Source organism: Benincasa hispida, chromosome 8 (assembly GCF_009727055.1).
Source record: "Benincasa hispida cultivar B227 chromosome 8, ASM972705v1, whole genome shotgun sequence".
In the NCBI taxonomy this organism is placed as follows: domain Eukaryota; kingdom Viridiplantae; phylum Streptophyta; class Magnoliopsida; order Cucurbitales; family Cucurbitaceae; genus Benincasa; species Benincasa hispida.
In genome coordinates, this window is record NC_052356.1 from 38,959,753 (window position 1) to 38,981,257 (window position 21,505).

The window sequence follows — 21,505 nt, forward strand, 5'->3', positions numbered from 1 at the left end:
ACTAAAATTTCTTACTAGAGTTTCTCATAAGGTTTGCAAGTGAAAATACTCCTTTCATATTTGAAACATCGAGGTAGTTAAAGTTTTGTTTTCACTTTATTTAACTTCTACTTCTCTATTTAGGTAAATATGTTACGTTATTTGTATGCATCATTTATTATGTTATTTGCCACTGTATTAATATATGAATTATACTTATCTATTAGTTATACATATATAGTAGGTATCTTCCTACTAACTACCATTAAAAATTTGACAGCTATTTATTTTTTTAAGAAAAAGGAAAAAGTTTGCCTTTTTCTCCTCATTTTCTTCATTCCTCTTCCTTAGTTTTAAAAGATATACCAATGGTCGGTAAGACATACGTATCGATTAGTTAGGTGGTGAGTAATCGAGCATCATTTTTAATTATATTGTTGAGGTTTGTTTTTCTTTGTTTATAATATTGTTTGGCTATTCAATGATACTTTGAAGTGATTTATGATTTGTTAGGCCCATAGACTTCCATTGGATATGGGCTATTTAGTTGGTTTGGTACCCACTATCCTAAGGAAAAGTAGGTTGCTACAATGTGGCAACATCAATCCTTTTACCCAAATTGATATTAAAATGTGTTTTCTTCCTTTTTTTAAGAAGTGAATTCATTTGCAACTATAGATAAGAAGTAACTTACTTTTTCTTTGTGAGATACAATGTAATCAAGTTTTTTTTTTTTTTTTTTTTTTCCTTTTTTTGGGATAAAGTAATGAACATGAATTCTTCTCTAATATGTATTTCAAATTATGTGAGACATCAATTCTAACCATATTCATGAAATATTATGTATAACTAAGATAAAAGACGACATAGGTAATAAATGATTTTTGGAAGATAAAAGGTGATTTTAGCAAATTAAAAATATTTTTCAAATCTTATCGTAGTTAGAAATCAAAATGATTTTAAAAATTCTAAGAACACTTGAAGTCCTTTTAAGAAAGAGAAGTACGAATCATAAATTTTTTTCCAAAAACATGTTTTGCTCCAAAATTTTACTATTAGTACGACGTATCTTAGATTAGGAGTGCAACAAAATCAAAAAACCAAACCTATCTAAACTGATCCACTAGTTCGATTTGGCTTGGTTTTTTAGTATAAAATTGGACTTGGACATATTGGTTTATATTTAGAGAAAAGTAAAAAGTATTGGTTCAGATCAGATTTTGATTGGAAAAACCAATCAAAACTGAACCAAACCAAGGGTATATGTACCCTTAAAAATAAACCCTAATATCATGTCTCTTTTAGTGTTTTAATTATTGGTGCATATATATTTATTATTTAGAAAAAAATCAATTATTATGGAGTGTCTATGTTTTTATTTAGCAAGTGGCAAGAAAAAAATAAAAATGTTCGATTTCAATATATATTAAAAAAAGAAACGAACCCAATTTATTAAATTTACAAAAAGGACCAATTCAAGACAAAGTTGGAAATAAAAATTAAAATTTGGAAGGAAAAAACCGTAAAAAAATTGAGAACAAAACCGATTGTATAATGAACCAAATAAAAATCAATCCACTAATTTTTTTTCTTTATCTATTGGACATCGATTTTGATCTTTTCTTTATAAAAACCGATTGATTTAGATTGGTTCTTGGTTGATCCCAAAACTGACAAAACCGACCATCACCCTTATCTTAGACAGAAGTAATTTTTCTCAATTGTGTTCAAAGCTTGTCCATATGTTGACCTATATAAAGGGATGTAACAAAAGTCCACAAAACATTTTTTTCCTTCATAGAGTACAATTTGAGATTTTGAATTTGGGATGGTGAGAGAGAAAAGAAAGTGAGTAGATGTGCTTTCCCGTTTCAATTCCACCAAGCAAATTGCAATTTTTGAATAAGGACAAAGCTCAACACATGGAAATATTCAGATTAGCATGTGAATTGATACTAATTTAACCAATACAGCAATATATTTATAAGGTCAAAATTGATTACGTTTATGCAAATTCATCATTTTTCTTAGAAGATACTAGTCAAATTGGACTCAAACACTTCTTTAATAGTGAACAAAACGTCTCAAAGTACTTTCAATGGCCGAATATTCTTTAGGAAGTGCTTGCCATGAGTAAAAGCCATATATTGGTTCGAAGCCTCTCTTTCAAAATGACATTTCAAGTAAAAGCCAAACTTTAGTTAGTCTCTCCCAAAATGACATTTTTTAGTAACTACCTAGCAGGTGTTTCTTGAGATAATATTGTCGAGAGAAAATAAAAAGCAACAAATAATGATTGTCGTGAATTGTTTGACCATGGTTAAAAAAAAAATCAACCTTTGGGGTGACTCGACATGATCTCAAAGGATATAAAATGAGATGAAGGGTAGTTTCATAATGATATTAACTATGGTTTACATAACAATTAACATTTTAAAGAATAAAGGGATAACATAATCCCTACATAGTGGGTATCCCACAACCCAACACTTGATCATTTAAGTTTACACTTGCACACATTCAAACGATGTCTGTAGATTATATATATAAATGAAAATTTGCTTTCAATCTCACCCAAAATTCAATAATTGCTAAAAATAGCTGAGAAAAGTACAGTATATTTTTCTTTGTAGCAAATTGCATTTCAGTTTTGATTTGCAGAGGTATTTAAGTTGGTAGTCATATGGTGACCAACAAGTAGAGGAGATTGAAGGCAAGAATTTGCGACGAAATTGATTCCCCTGACCCGAATGAATTCAGAACACTCGTTTAGAAAACCATAGTGAATAAGCAAAATCATAAAGCCAAATATAAAGATCAATTGAACATATGAAAGCACTCACCCTGATTGACTAACGGATTCAATGTCATTGTTGTTGGCTTCTTCCTTTTGTACATATTCGTAAGGATCATAGCTAGAAGTTCCAGTAAAATCCAAGAAGTAAAGAACAAATGTTATCAGGTAACAACTCGAGAACATTGATAGAGGTCCAAAGATCCAAAGGAAGAGAGGAATTGCGAAATAGAAAGCTCGCAATCCGAGTGACCAAAATAAGCTTCCTCGATTCAAGATTGCACCAAGATAATCCTTTCTACCTTCACCAGCAGGCAAAGTGACTAAGAAGCTAGCATGAGCATAGTATCTGATAGACTGCACATTGCAAAGAAAGGCAACAAGGAAACACAATACAATGTAACGGTACTTTCCAGTACTTGATGTGCTGCTCACAAAAACACTGATCAATGAGCCAATGGTGATCGTCGTTGTAGCCATAAGTGTAGAAGCCATGATGTTGTTTCGTATGGTTTGAACCGCGAGAACACCATTCTTTGTAGGGTCCTAAACATGATCACTCAAGTAGTCTAGTCAACCATGGAAGTTGCCTCTCTCCTCCTCCTCCACCTCCATGAAAGTGGGAGCGGAGGGGACCAGATGTCTTCTTAAGTCAAACTTTAACATCACTTTTCTATCCTACCCGTTTGAGTATTAGTTGATTCGATATAGTTTCTAGATTAATTAGTTGTAGAATAAGTTTCTCAATCACGAGGGAGAAATATGATTAGAATTACATGTGGAATCGTATTTTAGAGGAAATTAAAATTCATGATAAACCAAAATCCTCACGCAATAAATGCTATCAGAGATATCAACAAGACTAGAAAAAGAAAAGGGTGGGGGGGACTCTTAACGTTGTTCTCAGCTTCAAAAGGCTTTCATCTCATTTTCAAGACCATTACTTCTAAGGAATTTCACACTAGTTTTCTCTCACTTACAGATGCTTTTTCTGAACAAGAAATCAGATATCAAAAACAAGAAAAAAAAAGTTCTTGAAACTGAGTTGACACACAACATAGAAGAAGAGAGAGTAAGAGAAGAGATGCACTCACTGAAATCATGGTTGAGACCCATTGCCGGCGGGATTCAGCGTTGATTCCGATTACTGTTCTTTTAGGCCTCCTATAAATGGTAATTATTAGCCAGAGATGGTAGCTCACCAGCACCGCAAAACCAAGCGGAACCATCAAATATTCAAGATCCTTCACTTCCATCCTTCTTCAGCTTAGCTCCTGCAAACTACAAAGTACCAAGTCTCCCTCGCACAACTTTTTGCTTCCCCTCAGAGAGTATACCAATGACAACTTATATTAGTAGCAACAGCTCAACAGGCTTCCACGTCGTTTTATTATCATTGTCATACAATTGAAAATGTGGGTTGAATAGCAGAAATAATTTTTCGATATTATATATCATATCAAAGTGAGGGCCACATTAAAATAGTTGACGAACTATCGAACATGAAGCACGTGAAGCAAGGCAAGCAACTAGCACGCGACCAAGTGCTCGGTCTAAAAGTGAACAAATGATAAATTAATCAAATCATACAAAAGGTTGGTATTCATTAAGAGGAATCTTTATCTTCTCGTTGAGAAAGACGTTTTTTTTCTTCATAGAACAATCAATCTGTAAGTTAATAATAAGAGGAAGGTCTGGTTTTTCAGAGGTTTAGAAGAAATAATAGAAGCTATCATCTGTATTAACACGGTAAAAAAAAAAGAAGGCATACACCGACTAGTACATTTGTAGAACTGTTGGCACATGGGGCCCTTCAAGCCCGTTATACAAATTACATAAAAACTTAGGACCTTTTTTTTCTTTTTTTTTTTCCTTTTATATTATTAAGGGTCAAGAGTTACATGAAAAGAAAATCGACCGGCAGGACATCGCCTAGTACATAACAGATTAGAGGGATGCTCTCTCGAGCTGCTTTTGGGAAGGGAAGAAGCCTTCTTTACGAGCTTTTACCAGCTTTGCCCAAGGAAGTGAAGCTCAACCTGCAATTTGGAGGAAGAAAAGAAACTAGATTGAATAAGCCAATATTGACAATGAAAGTGTGTGGTCATAACCCAACTAAAATAAATGGGGGAAAAAAAAGAAAGTAAAAAGGAGACTGGAGCATGTTTATGATAGCAACCCATGCCAAAGAGGGTGGGAAGGAAAAAAGATACAAATATTTTAATCAAATGTCAACCATTCCTATTCCTCATAGAATTAAGAATATTGCAAGCCACCTGATAATTGGCTTTCGCTCAGCTACAGGTGCAGGAGCGGTCCCAGTTGACAATGGCGCCACAACCTCAGCAAGCTTAACATAAGAAATTAGACAGTAAGATAACAGAGTAAAACTGGAGCTTATCAGTTTATCTAGTTTTATATGGGAGGGAGAATCAATTTTGTTTTTCAAAGCTCTCCAAAAATTATTTCCCCCTAAAATATTAAGTTCATTATAAAGCATACAAGGGTTTTTTTGTACGCCCTTGATAGGGTATATTTCATAACCTGTTATCTTTGAACAACATCCGTATTTAAGACGAGAAAACAAAGAAACGTAACAGAATATAATCATTTAGCATTTTAACAGAATATAATCATTCTGCAATTGTAGTTGAAAGAAACACCAACTATATGATAGTACAGAGAAATGAAAGAAAATAGAAGTTTTGGTTAAAGTATATAAAACCTCAAGCTCCTCTAAGCCCCCATTAGAATAAGAACTTGACTGGCGTGCTTCATTGCAAGATACCATAGGCACTACTATAGAAGACGTGTTTGCATCCGAAGACCTCATAGGGCTACCTTGCTTAGTAGCCCCAAAATCTTTAGCTGCTTGTTTATAATCAAAATCGTCCAGCTCTTCAGGCTCAGAAGGAAAATCTTGATGAGAGTTATATGAGTCGGACAGAATTTTTTGAATTGCCAGCTTTTCTGCTTCTTTGCAGTTTAATGTATTAGTAGCCACAGGTACAATGTTTGTGGAGCGAGTAACTCCTATCAATCCATGATCTCCATTGTTCTGAGGGGAAACATCTGCCAGATTTTCTAAGTTATCTGCACTGGTGGGAATAAAATTTGCATCCTTAATGGAACATGAGCTAGTGTTGCTGACTTGGCAGACTTCATGAACTTCCTCAAGGTGGGAATGAGCAGCAGCCAAGCACTCTCCATTTCTCAAGTTAGTATTTGCATTATCATCAATACGCGTTCTTTTCCTTCTATCATCTATCCCATCTAAACTTCCTGTAACTTCAGATGGGCTGTCTACTTGAGTACTGTCAGAAGCTTTTAGTTCTGAACTACGCCTACTATCCCAAGTCAATTTTGATGCACGCGAAGGTCGAACTCCACCCGGGAAAACAAAATTTGGTATACTCCTCCTTTTCACATGGGAGACATAAATCTCCATCCCACGCTTCCGCTGTGTATATACATTGACAGAACGTTTAAATTCGTCAACTGTCAACCTTATATCAAACTGTTCACCCCCACTTGCAGGAACTCCTTGTTTTCGCTGCAAACCCATGAAATAACAATGGTGGAAAGGTCTGGATTTGTCAGAAAAATCTCCTGGATGTGGATGGCACTGAAGCATGTTATACGTATGTCTTTCGATCTGCATCAACACACAAGCCAAGTCAATCTCCATTGAACGAGTGCATAATTCGATAAATGCTAGAAAGGCTGAAAGTAAATAACCATGAAATTACAATTTCACCTTCAATGTCAGTTGGCGAAGGCGAGATTCAACCCAACCTTTCCAAATTCTCAGGTCATCATCATTTTCTGCAGTAATGTCTATTTGCAAGTAGTTTTTGTATGCTTCGAAGAAGGGGTAAGGCTCAAAAAGTGTGTCCCAATCGGCCTTATTTTCTTCCATAACCTGATAACATCAAACAACCATCAAACTAAACATAGAACAATGCTTCACTATCAAGATAACAAACCTGACTTATGGACTGTGTAAAGAGGAACAGCTTTCTAATGTCAATAACATTAGTTTCCACATCAACTTGATTGCCAGTCCTAAACTAATACCTACACTAATAGTTGGGCAGATAATTAAGAATAGCGTCATGAACAAGGTTTCGTATAACGCTGACAAATTGGAGACAGAATCCAATCCAAAATCTCGTATACTAGCATGCAAATAGGAAATCACGAGTCAAAACAAACTTCACTTGTACTTACAAAAGCAATTTATTAAAATTAAAACAAACAAAAGGATGGATGAGACATCAAATTAAAGAGAACATAAATTATACTGAACAAAAATGAGATACAAATTGTAGAAAGATTTATCAGCACCAAGTAAAAAGTTCCTAGATATCTATCATAAGCCAGCAGATCAAATAACTGAATGTGAATATAATAGAAACATGAATCCAATTAAACTCATTATGCAAATCCCTAACTGGGAATAAAAGATACATTGCAGAAATGTACCTCACAAATATCATGTCCCCTTCGAAATTCTTCAGTCATAATACGCAAAGTGCTTGCCGAAACATTGTAGCTAGAATTCATACAAGGATAAGCAGGAGTAATTATAGGCATTAAATGGTATCTATCCTTCGGATTTCTCCTTGGATCCCAAACTGGAAGTCCAAGAGATCCTTCTTCATTAGCACAAAGCATAACAGGATTTGGCCAGCGCCACTGGGTGAAGACCCTGAAAAAACGAGCCACAAGCATATTTGGCAATGCATTGGGGTATAGTTGGCATATCCGAGCAACAAGCAATGCCCAGTTTATACCACCAAGAAACCCCGAAACCTGGCCAGGGTATAAATTAAAAGTCAAAAGATTGTGTAAGAAATTTTAGCATAAACTTAGAAGCAATCCACTTTATTAGATATTTGTACCATACATTGGAATAAACACCTCGGCGTTTTGCCCAAAATCTCATGCATCTCAATGTTGTTCGAAAACTCTGCACTTCATAAATCAACCGAACTTTAAGAATGAACAAAGTTAATGAGAAAAAGAGATAAAAACATCTAGGCAAGTTTTGATTCACAACCTGAATATTTGGAACTAACCGCAAAATTCGATCAGTAACTCGACAACCATTTAGACTACGAACTGTCTGTTCATCTGCATTTTGAAGTATCGAATCCTGAGATATATCCAAGTCCTGGCCCAGAATAGAAAGTTTAAAAACAGATCATATCAACATCTTTTAGTAATAGTAAATTTACAAAGATTATAAGCCATTTGTGCACTTCAAGAAGGCAAGATGGGGAAGATGGAATAAGAGCCCAGAGTGAATAATGTAGAATGGAAAAGGATCCAAAAAATCCATTTTCTAGAAGTCAGATTGCAAATTAGCTACAAAAATTTACTAAATCTTTATATTGTATGGCATGGCATCAGTACATCATAATCATGAAATATTAGACAGTGGGACAATTTAAATAAGAATATGCTAGCATACAACGACTTACTTCAGGAATAACCCAAAGTGACAATTTTGCATAGAGAAGATCAATAGAAACCCCGGAAAACTTAAATCTCATCACAGGAACATGAGCATCAGGCACAGGATGTAACTCAGATACTTCAGGCATCTCTGACAGCATTTTATGTAGCTCACCAAAAAAGTCTTCCTACGGCCAGTTAACAAAAGTATTATTGAGTCTACAAAACTAAAATAACAGAGTTTATGCAAAATTAATGCACCACAAGTATTCATAAAAAAGAAAGCTGGTCGCACTTCACGTGTTGCATGTCTAGGTCCCACACACAGCGTATCAATATCTGCACCAGGGCCATGTACCTACAAATACAATATATAGATAAACTTTCCTCAAGGAAAAGAAAATGACAACAGAATTAGAAATCTAAGCTTTGTGCTAATTATTTGCAAGTAGAAAGAGAAAGCTGTAACATACATAATAAGGAGGGATCTAGAGTGTTACTTTTTCTTTTCTTTTCTTTTCCTTTTTTCTTATGCCACTTGGCAAAGTATGTTGTAATGTTCCCCGATTGGGGCTTGGGTTGCCTCCCCTCCATTGTAGTTTTCATTTTCTCACTAAAATTAGTTTTTTATTAAACAAATAATACTAATGTGTTGCAAAAAGAGAGGAGAAAACACCAGAGAAAAGGAAGGAAGAATAGAGAAAAGATGGACAAACAACGCACTTGAAGACAAGTATAGAGTTAGCCACAGCCACTTTTTTTTTTTTTTTTTTTTTTTTTGGGATAAAGGCCATAGAAAAACAGGTTAAACTCTTTAAAATGAAAATCATACTTGGAAAGAAATACGTATTTAAAATCTACATGTGAAATGAGTTACTTATGAAGTCCATATAAAATCTAATTCATTTTCTGTTAAAAAGATAATAAATAAAATCTAATTCATTTTTGATGCATCAAATTTACAGATTTTACATACAAAACGAAATATAACAACCCAAAAGTTTGATTCCCTTTTCTTTTTTTTTTTTTTTTTGTTATAAATGACATTAGACAATACTAACAATACAAACAATGTAATTATAATGTAATTATCTAACTTCCTATGATTGTCAACAGACATGTAAGAAAAAGAAATCAAGCTAATACTAAACACTAAAACAAGCAGGAAGTCCTTTCGTTATTGGATTTAACAATTTGTTGAAAAAATGACGTGTCAATGAGTGTTGTACAATCATAATTCAAGCTGGACTGCTAGTTCATGCATCATGTACAAGAAACCTAATGAAGACCAGTTGCATTTGTTCCTTGTGAATTTGCACCAAGTACTGCAATGTTCTTTTTTCCATCTTTGATGCCTCCTCATACTTTCCTAATTGCTACAAGAGTGCTAATCACCAGCTTCTATATGGATATCAATTCAAAAGGAAGGCTAAAGTCTTATTATGCAACACTATCTTCGTTCTCTGGAGAATTAGCTAAAGAGGAATATAAATTTCCAGGACTCCAATTTTGACTCTGTTGAGATCGTGAGTAATTTTCTTCTTTCAGGGGTTCCAGGACCCTGGTCCAAATCTTTCTGTAATCATGTAGCTTTGATCTTTCTGTAATCAACATCACTGTGTCATAAGAGTAAGGACTTGGGCAATTCTACATACAAATAAAATTTCCAGCTTAATACCAGACTGGTTCATCATACTTGAAAGCTGTTGGTAATCATATGATATAATCTTCTATTCATTCATAATAAAGTTACATTGAGATTTTGATGCTGATGCAATCACATACAGGAAACTATTACAAATAAAAGTAGACAAAAAATTACTTGAAGAAACAACTAACACGAAAGCATTTATCTTCATAAGAAAATCATAGCACATAGCACATCAAATTCCCATAGAGAATAAAGCTCTACAAGAGAAATAGTTCTGTACCCCTAAACGATATGAACCAAACGTGAAAATCTTAGCATTGGCTTCTTGTACCAGTTGCTCATTCAACCCCTTTGCACGACTAATTGATTTAACCCAAATCTTCACAATCTGCTCCATATACAGCAAATACACAACATTACAATCGCAAGAATGTTCTATCAGTTAAACAACAAAGATATGAATGTTAAAATTCAACTACGCATCACAAACCAATACGAATCATTATTTTCTTCTTTTCAACTTCTCAAAAACAACTAAGGGTGACCCAACCTGGTCTAGTCTCCCAAGAACTTCCTCTCTACTCACGGCTTCCTCCTGACTTTCGTACAATCCAGCATCTTGCAAATACTGAACACTCCAAAAAAGAAAGAACGACTGAGTTCAGAGAAGACACAGCATATTTGCAAAAAAACGATACTGCCCAAATGGAAACAACAACCCAGAACCTTTTCAAGTTCGCGAGTCTTTATCACGTCGTACTCCGTCGGCCCACTCAACGAAATGGGATCGGTAATGCCTAATCGCTGCTGCCCATTATTCCGGCCACTTAATGCAGGGCTCCCCATTCAAAAGTAATATACAAAGTTCTACAGTCTCGTTTTTATTTTCCTCTCTCGCTCTCTCTTTTTTTTATTAAGAAAAGGGGATGTCAAGAATATATTGCTTGATGATAATTTTTACCAATTCTTTTCTCTTTTTTTTTTTCTATATTTTTTTCACACCTTTTCCCCGTAGAAAATCATATCAAGAAAGGGAAAAAAAAAAAACAAACGAGAAGATAGCAATCATATAAACGTCAATAATACAATACTGGGAAGGGAAAATCCATTAACATGGAACCCAAAGCTACAATCAATTGAAACTATATAAGGGAAGAAGAATAAAACAAAAGAAGAAAAAACTTGTAACCCTAGTCTAGTTTTCTTATAATATGTGATTATAGAACAGAGTACAAGACCGATGAGGCCCAAAATTGATACAGTAAACTCAATCAATCTTGACGAGAGAAAAGGAGAATCAGAAGCAGCAAACAATGATCGGAAGAAAAAATCGGCGAGACAACATGAGCAATCAAAACATGGAGGGCCTTCGCTTTGGGAGGTTGTGCGAGTGGAAATCCTTTGACGATCTCCGTCAGCACAGCTCGAAAAGAAGCACCTTGAAAATAGAAAAGAGAAAAGGTAGTCACCGATGGAGCTTTCGAGAGGGAGACAGAAGGGGTTTTGGACACACAGAAAGAACTTTCAGAGAAATACCGAGAAGAGATTGGAAGTGAGGACGATCCGGTTCGGATTTGGGCTCTATGCCGCCAATATAAATATATATAATTTTCGAGCCGTTCATCTTTTTTCACTTTCTTTTTTCCTTTTCTTTTTTCTTCTTTTTCTCCCTTGATTTATTTAAGAAAATGGCAAAACCCTTCTTTTTCGAACTCAAATTCAAAAACCTCAACTATTTGAGGTTATAACTAAAGTTTAAAAGGTCGATCCACGAAAATATTGAGGTCTAAATTTTATTGATGAAATATTTATCAACAAAAAAATTATCGATAAAATATTGATGTTGATGAATATTTTTTTAAAATTAAAAAAAATAAAATTAATTAGAAAATAAATATTTTTATAATTTTTAAACAAATTAACATGTCTACTATTTATATTATATTTATATTAGTGACATTTTGTAGCTTATTCTTTTTATCAATTATAGACTATTCAACAATATAGTGAAAATATCGATTGATCTTTCATAATAAATCTATAAAAAGTGAAAATATAGAGATGTCAACAAAAATTTAATATTATGTTTATAAGTTATAGACAATGTTTCATTTTTATATTAGTTTTTAGATTTATAAATTCATCAATTGTATATCCAATCCATGTGATATTTGACAAAAATGTAGAATTTACTAACCAATTTGAACATGATTATATTGGTTAAGACTCTTTTCAATACATCAATTATAGAGACAGAGGATTAAGACATCTAATCTCAACTTGCATGTTGAGCTAGAAAGGGGTGGATTTGTTAACAAATTGATATTAAAATTAAGATTTTAGTATGAAGTAACCAAAAATATAAATTATATTAAGTTTCAACAGTTAAAATTATGTTAAATTAAAAATTCGCGTATGGTCTTCTAGTTAAATTATTTTCAATCTTTATTTTCGAGTATGGAAAACAAGCTCGTAAGCTACTAAATTGTACTTACGATTAAAAAAAAATCATTCACATTGTTGAAGATCTCACATGAAGTCTATGAAATATTGAATCATGCTACGTTGGAACTCCAAGACCCATCTCAACAGCTACATCAAAATTCACCTTGAAGGGCTTGTGTACCTTAATGCATGAAAATGCATATAGTTTGAAAGCAAAAACTGTATTTATTGATCCTTTAGAGCTCTCTGTTATATTTCATTTTTAAGTTTAAGATAATATGCGCTAGTTAAGCATAATCAAATCTAGCTTTTGATCTAAAAATCATCCATCTGAACGAAACATTGGTTGTGAAAGAAACCCTCCACTATGACTTTTGTTGGAATAGCAAAAATATTCCCGTGAAGAATAGGGATTTGTTAGATGCTGCTTGTCCATGACAAAAAAATAAAATAACTACCAAATTAATTGAAGGAACTAAATCTAACCAGTACACATTCCTTCGACAATTTTCGAGGCAATCTAATCAGTTCGAGATAAAATTTATGGCACACAGGTTACGTAGGCTTGGCTTTTTATGCCTACATCCTGAAATAAGGAGAATGTGGTCTCAATATCCTTACAAAATCAAAATGGATTAAAGGTATTCAAATTCAAATGCCATTATTCAATAAGAATTTTGGAGAAAATAAATAACTTAGGTCTCATTTGATAACCATTTCACTTTTTGTTTTTACAATTTCTCCCAATTTCTTACAATGATTTGCTTCATTCTTAACTACAATGGTTGAATTCTTAGTCATTCCAAAAACAAAAACAAGTTTTTAAAACTACATGCAATTCCAAAAGTATCTGTTCACAGAGATTAAACTAGGTAAATTCGAAATGATGAACATAATTGCACATTATGAATGTGGATTCAAAAAAGACGCAGCCATACCATATAGTTACTTGGGCTAGACTACAACCAATTGTGCAGGGAAGGTTACGTATCTAATATCAGATGATTTGAGCGATGCACACCACAACCACCCTTTGGCTCATTTAGAAACAGAGAAACCAAAAGACTTTTGAGGAATTGGAATAGTGTACAATATACAACCTCTGGATGGCGTTCAAACCACAAGTTATTTTGTAAAGATCCCACATGCTCTCCTCTTTTCTCAGTCCTTGATGAAAAGGGAGATTACCCATCTTTTTGAACTTCGTAAAAATTTCTAAACTAGTTTCTCGGTTGAAAATCTGCCTACTGAATGTGCCCACCTCATTTTGGCATTGATCATTGGCTAAGCCCCCTTATCAACCCTATTCCCATGGCTCTACACTCTGGCCACGCACAAAATGTCCATCATAAACCATTTTTGGGATGAACTACATGGATGGACCATCAGTTATAGAAGGAACCTCAAAGAAGAAGTTGAAGATTGGACGACTCTCATGAACAATTATGAAATGGCCTCCAAAAGAGATAAATGGGTTTGGAAACAGGATAAAAATGGCCTTTTCTCCACAAAATCCTTGGCTAATGAGTAATGATTTGGGAACCAAGGGGGCTGACCTTAACCCCACTTTTTGACGCCATACGGATGGACATCTACACCCAAAAAGAGAGAGAGAGAGAGTAAAATTTCTTCCTTTGGAAAATTAGTCACAATGCCATCAATGCAAAGACGTTTCCCACACATGGTTCTCTCTCCACAGTGTTGTCATCTTTGCCATGCCACTTATGAGACCCTGAGTCACCTATTCATTCACTGCTCATTTGCCAAGCGATTTTGGAGAGAGATCACCCTCTCCTTTGGATGGCTACCCCCTAACCTAACGATATTTTGAGCCTCCTCACATATACTCTCACAGGCAGCCCTTTTAACTTATCTAAGAAGATTATATGGTCACACTTGTTTCGTGCTTTCTTATAGATAATATGGAAGGAGAGAAACAAACACCTATCCAATGATAAAGAAAGCTCTTTTGACGCTTTTTTTAACATATTATCCAACTTGCTATGACTTGATGCAAATGTATGCCTAGTAAAGAATTTGGCTGTCTACATCTTGTGGATTCTACTTGAAGAATTTGGGCACCAATTTTAGCTCCTTCCCTACCCCCTCCCCTGGAGGTTTTTCCTAAATTCACTTCTTTTGGATCCCTGTGCTGGAAAAAATTCAATGGATCATAAGCCAAGTGGAGAGACTCTAATATTGGAAGAGTGCATCTTACCAAGGTTCAAGAAATGATAACTAGCCTTCCCAATTGCTCTGTTTTTATGGATCCCTAATGTGGTGTCTTCTAGAAATAACGAAGCCATAGGGAACTTCTATTGGGAGGGTGTGAATCGTCATAAAGGAGGTGATGGCTCCTCTATAAAAGAAGTTGAGGGTTTTTGATCTCTTTGAGCTAAGTTGTTTCCACTAAAGATGTGTAGCATACTGCCAATACTAGTTAATCATTTTAGTTGTTTCCACTAAAGGACTTTTACTTCCCTGTTGGCCAGTATGTCAGTATCTCCCTCCCTTCCATGTGTGTGTGTGACTAAGGAAGCTGTGTTCGAGAAGAATGGGCTCTTTACTTATAATCTGCACGTGTACGTTTCAGGTTGCTGATGTTTGAAATTTGAATAATGGAATCTTAGGCCTCCTCTTAGTCTTAATTATATCGGTACTTAAAAAAAGTCATATATACAGTTAGTTCTGGGCCATAGGAAGCAAAATAAAATATAAAAACCAAGCCAAAGAGGACCAGCCTAAGGGCGAGGGGTTGATAGGAACCCCAGGAGCAACTAACAAAGCAAAGCCTTCTAATCGTTAAAAATCATTAGGAGGCTGTAATTACAAATGAATTTAGTGTACTTAGTACACCACTAAGAGGCTGTGTGCTGCACAAAAGCCGAAAAAGAATTTAAAAAAAAAAAAAAAAAAAAAAAAACTTATCTTCAAAAATTCTCTTGTTTCTTTCTTTCCAAGTGCACCAAAGCAAAGCACGCAAGGCACATCTCCAAAACACTTTGCCAGTACTGTTAAAGGCATAACTGTCAAGCCCTTCAAGAATCCAATTGTCAACCTTGTTAGGGAGACAACCCTCCACCCAAAAGTATTAAGCAACGTACACCAACCCCAATGAACAAACTCGCAATGCAGAAACAGATGGTCCAATGTTTCCTCAGCTTTCATGCACAGCAACAAATTGAAGGAGACAGGGAAGCTTTCTCTGCAACTTATCATGGGTCTTTACGCTGAGGGAATGAAGAATTTGACTTTCTTGGGCACCTTCATCTTCCACACAATTCGCTCCAACGAGAACATGGAGGGAGAGGGCGGCCTAGCCAAATGCAGGAAAGTGGCTTTTGTAGTGAAATTCCCCAAAGCATCAATCTTCCATTTCAGGCTGTCGTTACTACCATTACTTCCTTCAGCCTTCCAGTATTGAAGAATATGCAAAAGTTCCACAAGATCTCTCAACTCTCTGTCAAAATGGTCCTTCTAAGGCCCAAGTCCCAAAATTGGTTAGAGAAACACCAGCAATCAGCCACTTTAGCCTCCTTATTGTCAGATATGGAGTAAATACTAGGAAATTTTAGAGCAAGAGGAAGGGGGTCACACCACCAATCGTTCCAGAAGCTAATAGTTTTTCCAATACCCAACACAAATTTAGTGAAGCTCATGAACTGCTCTCTTTATGCTTTAAGATCCCAGCCCAAACAGTACCCTTTCTCTTGGCTTAGGAGCTTTAGTCAGCCAACCGTTAGTCTCTAAGCCACAAATCGCACTGATAATCCGCCTCCAAAGAGCATCTTCTTCGTGAGAGAATCTCCATAACCATTTCTTAAGGAGGGCAAAGTTCTTTTGACGAAACAAGCCAACCCCGAGACCCCCAAAGACGGTAGGGAGCAAGGTCGAACTCCACCAGACAAGATGGGAAGTCAGGTTAAAGAAGCCACCATTCCAAACAAAATCGCTCATAGACTTCTCCAGACGGTTAAGAGTTTTAACCGGAGCTTGCATCAATGAGAAGAAATAGCAAAGGAGACTATTAAGGACCAACTGGGCAAGGGTCAACCAATCTCCTTTGGAAAGAACAATCCCTCTCCATTTGTCGATCTTTGTTTTAAAATTTTCCTCTAAACCATTCCAAACATCTCGGGCCTTATAATTTCCACCTATAGGGAAACCCAAATAAACAAACGATAAAGATTCCACTTCACACCCCAAGTTCAAGGCTATTCCAAAGCATTTCTATCCAAATTAATACTGATGATGCAGGTTTTGGAAGTGTTCAAGGACAAACCGGAGCCCAAACGGAAAGTGTTAATAACAGGCCACCAATTTGTGATATTGTTGCCCTCCCAAAAACAAAAAAGGAGAGTGCCGTTAGCGTATTGCAGGTGGGTCAAATTAGAAGACATATCTCCAAAAGAAAAGACTCTAATAAACCATCTTTCATTGCAGAAGTGAATGAGTCTACTCAAGACATCTCCAACTATGGTAAAGAGAAAAGGGGCAAGTGGATCACCTTGGCGGAGTCCTCTTTTCGCAAAAATCTTACCCCTCAATCTTCCATTAACGATGACAGAGAAGTTGGTTGAGGAAAGACACCCCCAAATCCACTTTCTCCACCGCCTACCAAACCCTTTAAACTTCAAGGCCATGTTTAAGAACCTCCAATCAACTTTGTCATACACCTTTTCCAAATCAAGTTTTAGAAGGACACCTTTCTTCCCACTCGCGTGCCAATCCTCAAGGGCTTCCGAAGCAGTGAGAATAGCATCAAGGATTTGACGTCCCTCCAGAAAAGCAACTTGGGACTCAAACACAATGGAGGGGAGAACTATTATCAATTTATTAGTAAGCAGTTTAGAAGTAATCTTGTAAACACAGTGAGTTTACAAGATGCAATTAAACTCGGCCAAAATTAGTGTGAGACCTTCATACAGTTCAATCTAAGCAACACAAAAATTACTCTGGCAGCATGTGTTGTACAAGTCCATGAGATCAAATCAAACCGAGACTAAAGAGAGTACACTAACTAAATCTTATGTCTTGTTGACCGGAGAGAATTCCACTAGAGTAGTTAAAAATTGACAAGAATTACCAGCTCCAATAATGAGATTAGTTCTCTTACAATAATCCAGAATACCTACCAATGCTACCCCAAGAATCACCGTAGCTACACTATTAAAGACGACAACTTTTCTTCAAACAGTTATTCTAGAAAAGAATTGTGGTTCTTGTAAAAGAAGATAGATATTAAGATGTGAAATATGGGGAATCCCAACAGAAACGACTACTAAACAGACTATATAAGCAGAAGCAGAAAGAGCTTTTAGAGAATCCCAATATGTGAGATCTGAGAAAAGTAGTATCACAGTGCAACTCAAATAATTAATGAAGTTTGATGACTACACGTAAATTTCCAAAGCTAAAAAAGATAGGATCCATAAAACCTCCTAAGGAACAAAAGGCCATACCAATAAACTATAGGCAAATAGCAACAAAAGAAACACATTAAAATTCTTTTAACCAGAGCAAAACAGAACCCTAGATTCTACTAGCAAACCAAAATGAAAAAACGACAAAACCAGCCTTTTCATTCAATTAAAGCCCACACTCTACCTCACGGTGACAATGTCATCAATCTTCAAAATCATTCGCACGCATTCTGTAGCTAGAGTGATTGCACTTGTACTTACGAGAAGTGGCTGAACAACATTCTCCTCCAAGATGTTTGTGATCTGCCCCTTCCTTACATTAATTCCAGTATTGATCTCACCCTGTGCATGACGATTCCTCAGTTCTGTAACAATGGTAATTGGGTTCAACCCAGCATTTTCAGCCAAAGTATATGGGATAACTTCAAGAGCCTCCGCAAAGGAACGAACACAGTAACCCTCCATTCCATGCAACACTTTTGCCCAGGCACCCAACTGCCTTGACAGCTCAATCTCTGGTGCACCACCACCTGCAATCAAGAACCTTTTACTTACCAAACACCTAACAACACACAGGGCATCGTGCAAGCTCCTCTCAGCCTCGTCAATCACTAGTTGGTTAGAACCCCGAACAAGTACGGTAGCTGTCCGCCCCATATCTTTAATGCCCGTAATCTTAACAATCTTCCCGTCTCCCATTGAAGCCTCCTCAACGAGTTCTGCATACCCCAACTTCTCAGAGCGGAAATGTTCAATATTTGCAATTGGCAGACAATTGAGAGTCTTCGTAATGAATTCAATGTCATCGCGCTCAACATCCTTGATCACCAAAATCTTGGCTTTTGCAAGGTAATGTAGAGACAAATCTGTCACGGCATCTCTCAAGATACTCTTCTGAATCAACAATACGTTACACCCAGTAGCCCTAATCTTCTTAATCATACCTAAAATGTAATTTCTCTCTTCTTTCAATATCCTATCCATCTGAGTATAATCCGAGACCACAATACTCTGCTCAATGTCAGTTTTAGGTGGTGAAATCTGGAACTGAATAACAGCAATCTTCGCATTCTCCATTCTGGTCGGTCCGCCAGCCGCGTGACTTACCTTCTTGTCAAACACCAAACCCTTCACAAGCACAGTGTCATCCACGGTCCCGCCCAGCTTCTTCACAATCTTAATATCCCTCAAATCAACCAAATCTGGCTTAGCAGGATCAACAACCGAGAGCACAGAATCAACAGCAAGCGGCGCAAGCAATGTCGAGTACTGACTAACAACCTTACTATTGAGCGAAGTACTCGCCGATTTAATCAAGGACTCTCTATCCGATAGCTCAACCGGGACAGCCATTGCTGTCAACACATCAACAGCCTTAATGGCGGTCTTGTGGAGGGAATCGGAGATTACAGTGGGGTGAATCCCATGGGATAAAAGAGAAAGACACTGTTTAAGAAGTGAACCTGCAATGACGACCACGGTGGTGGTACCATCTCCAGCAGCAGAGTCCTGCGACTTGGAGAGCTCGACTAGCATTTTCGCAGCAGGTTGGAGAACTTCCATTTTATTGAGAATGGTTGCCCCATCATTAGTAATGATGACCTCACCGGAGGCCGTGGAGATCATTTTGTCCATGCCCTTGGGCCCAAGACTAGTACGAACAGCATCGGCGATGGCTCGGGCTGCGACGATATTGGCGTGTCGAATGTCCTCCTTGCGCTTGTTATCAACGTAGGACTCAGTTTTGGAGGATCGGGGCTGAGATACAGCGGGAGCCGCCATGGATAAGCAAGTTAGAGCTCAAAAGATCCCCCAATAATAAGAGAGAACAATGGAGTAGTGATGTGATGCAAATTCAATGGTGAGGTATGTTTAGAAATGGCGGTGAAGCAAAACCCTAGAGAGACAACTAAGGCCGGAAGAGGAGGGGAAATTGCCAAAAAAAAAAAATAGATGTTTTTTTCTTTTCTTTTCTTTTTTTTTTTTTGGACAAATGGAGATGAGAAATGTCCAAGTTGCCCCTAATGAGAAAAATGCCCTAAACAAATTTAAGGCTCACGCTGTCTTCTCTCTAGCACGACAATAACTTCAAAGAAAAATTTCACAAAATGATCCAAACCCAAAAATTTTTATACCAATGATCTCTTCCTAAAAACTTTTTTACCACTAACATTTTCCCCATGCGAAATTTCAAAATTACCCCAACTTTTAAAAAGCCTTCAGACCGTTTGGTGAACGCACCTCTACGAATACTTTAAGCGAGCATTTAAATATTACTAAGCGATAAGATAGAGATTACTAAGCGATCATTTAGCTCAATGTTATGCAATCGTTTAGATATCTATTATGCGATCGTTTGGCTAACTGTTACGCGATCGTTTAGTTTTTGTTATAAGATCATTGAGATATATGCGATTGTTTAGATATCTGTTATGCGATCGTATAGTTTTTGTTAAACGATCATTTAGGTTTTGTTATGTGATCGTACAGAGAATACTAACCAATCGTTTAGCTAACTGTTACGCGATCGTTTAGATATCCATTATATGATTGTTTGGCTAGTGATCATTTAGCTAAATGTTATGCGATCGTTTAGATATCTATTATGCGATCGTTTGGCTAATTGTTATGCAATCGTTTAGTTTTTGTTATACGATCATTGGGATATCTATTATGCGATCATTTAGATATTTGTTATACAATCATTTAGTTTTTGTTAAATGATCGTTTAGGTTTTGTTATGCGATCGTTTAGATAAATTTGTGCTAAATTTGTATAATACAATTGGTGTTATACATTTAACTAAGTAAATAAATAACTAGGTGATTGTTTAGATAAATTTGTGTTAAAATTACATATTGTACAGTATAGTTGGTGTTGTACAGAATATAATTGGTACTAAAATTAAATATTGTACAGTATAATTGGTGTTGTACATAATATAATTGGTGTTAAAATTACATATTGTATAGTATAATTGGTGTTGTACAGGAAAAATGAAGCGAAAATTACATATTGTTTAGTCTAGATGGGCCAGTGTTAGGTGTTATCAACGTTTTTCTGCACGTTTTCTTGTTATGTCCTCTTGACCACATCGTGTACACCTATGTATTTGTCGTGGCTCCTCTCCAATTGAAGGTATCCCGACAGTTTGACATCGATCTACACTTACTACCTTTTACGGTGGTAGAATTGGTTCAAAATCTTCAACATCTCCAACCCATTCGTGATTGTGTCCGACTGGGAAGATTGGTTCGGCATAAGCAGCAAACACACACTCAACTGGAACCCATTTTGCACGTAAATGTTTGAATATTAATATTTCTCAGGGTCGCTGCATATATTGCATGGGAGCATGAGATCTCAAGGCAATTAAACTCCATACACGTACATGTCCGTGAACGAAGATCAACCAATTCCCCCTCCCCCCAAATATCCATCGTCCACATTAATTATATTCATATCCACCAGAGAAACACTATATGTTTGTTGGGGTTTATGCCCTAAAGTCTCGTGTCCTGTAGTTTGTAAACAACTTTATAAGAACACTTGTGATGTATAATATATATATGATATTTACTTCACTTCTTGACTTTGTACATTTAGATGTTTTTTATTTTACCACAAACCAATAAACTTAATATCCATGGTTGTCTTTATGTAACTTAAGCATGTATGTAGTGACATACAAGTGGATCATGTCTTAAGTGACAACCAAAATAGTCTATAGTATATGGATATAAAAGGGAAATC

General features: G+C 36.1%; 3 protein-coding genes across 5 annotated transcripts; all 3 read right to left on the reverse strand.

Moving 5' to 3' along the window:
- Positions 1 to 2,376: 2,376 nt before the first annotated feature.
- LOC120083587 lies at positions 2,377 to 4,217 on the reverse strand. The gene is made up of 3 exons (XM_039039407.1): positions 3,868 to 4,217; positions 2,823 to 3,319; positions 2,377 to 2,720 (listed from the first exon to the last, which is right to left on the reverse strand). Exons 1-3 carry the CDS (start codon positions 4,027 to 4,029, stop codon positions 2,624 to 2,626), a joined length of 756 nt encoding a protein of 251 aa, XP_038895335.1. The 5' UTR covers positions 4,030 to 4,217; the 3' UTR covers positions 2,377 to 2,623.
- Positions 4,218 to 4,482: 265 nt separating this feature from the next.
- Positions 4,483 to 11,560, reverse strand: LOC120082929 (nuclear poly(A) polymerase 1). Of its 3 annotated transcripts, none has more exons than XM_039038352.1 (12): positions 11,421 to 11,560; positions 10,611 to 11,322; positions 10,435 to 10,512; positions 10,165 to 10,272; positions 8,529 to 8,591; positions 8,260 to 8,421; positions 7,683 to 7,949; positions 7,259 to 7,588; positions 6,531 to 6,695; positions 5,499 to 6,428; positions 5,050 to 5,123; positions 4,483 to 4,812 (listed from the first exon to the last, which is right to left on the reverse strand). In XM_039038352.1, exons 2-12 carry the CDS (start codon positions 10,728 to 10,730, stop codon positions 4,770 to 4,772), a joined length of 2,340 nt encoding a protein of 779 aa, XP_038894280.1. In that variant the 5' UTR covers positions 10,731 to 11,322; positions 11,421 to 11,560; the 3' UTR covers positions 4,483 to 4,769. The 3 variants fall into 3 exon arrangements, with proteins under 3 accessions (XP_038894280.1, XP_038894281.1, XP_038894279.1); XM_039038353.1 differs by having other exon boundaries at positions 7,683 to 7,745; positions 7,836 to 7,949; positions 10,611 to 11,474; XM_039038351.1 differs by having other exon boundaries at positions 10,611 to 11,474.
- Positions 11,561 to 17,662: 6,102 nt separating this feature from the next.
- Positions 17,663 to 19,689, reverse strand: LOC120083143 (T-complex protein 1 subunit delta). Its single transcript, XM_039038730.1, has one exon. It carries the CDS (start codon positions 19,532 to 19,534, stop codon positions 17,933 to 17,935), a length of 1,602 nt encoding a protein of 533 aa, XP_038894658.1. The 5' UTR covers positions 19,535 to 19,689; the 3' UTR covers positions 17,663 to 17,932.
- Positions 19,690 to 21,505: the final 1,816 nt, after the last annotated feature.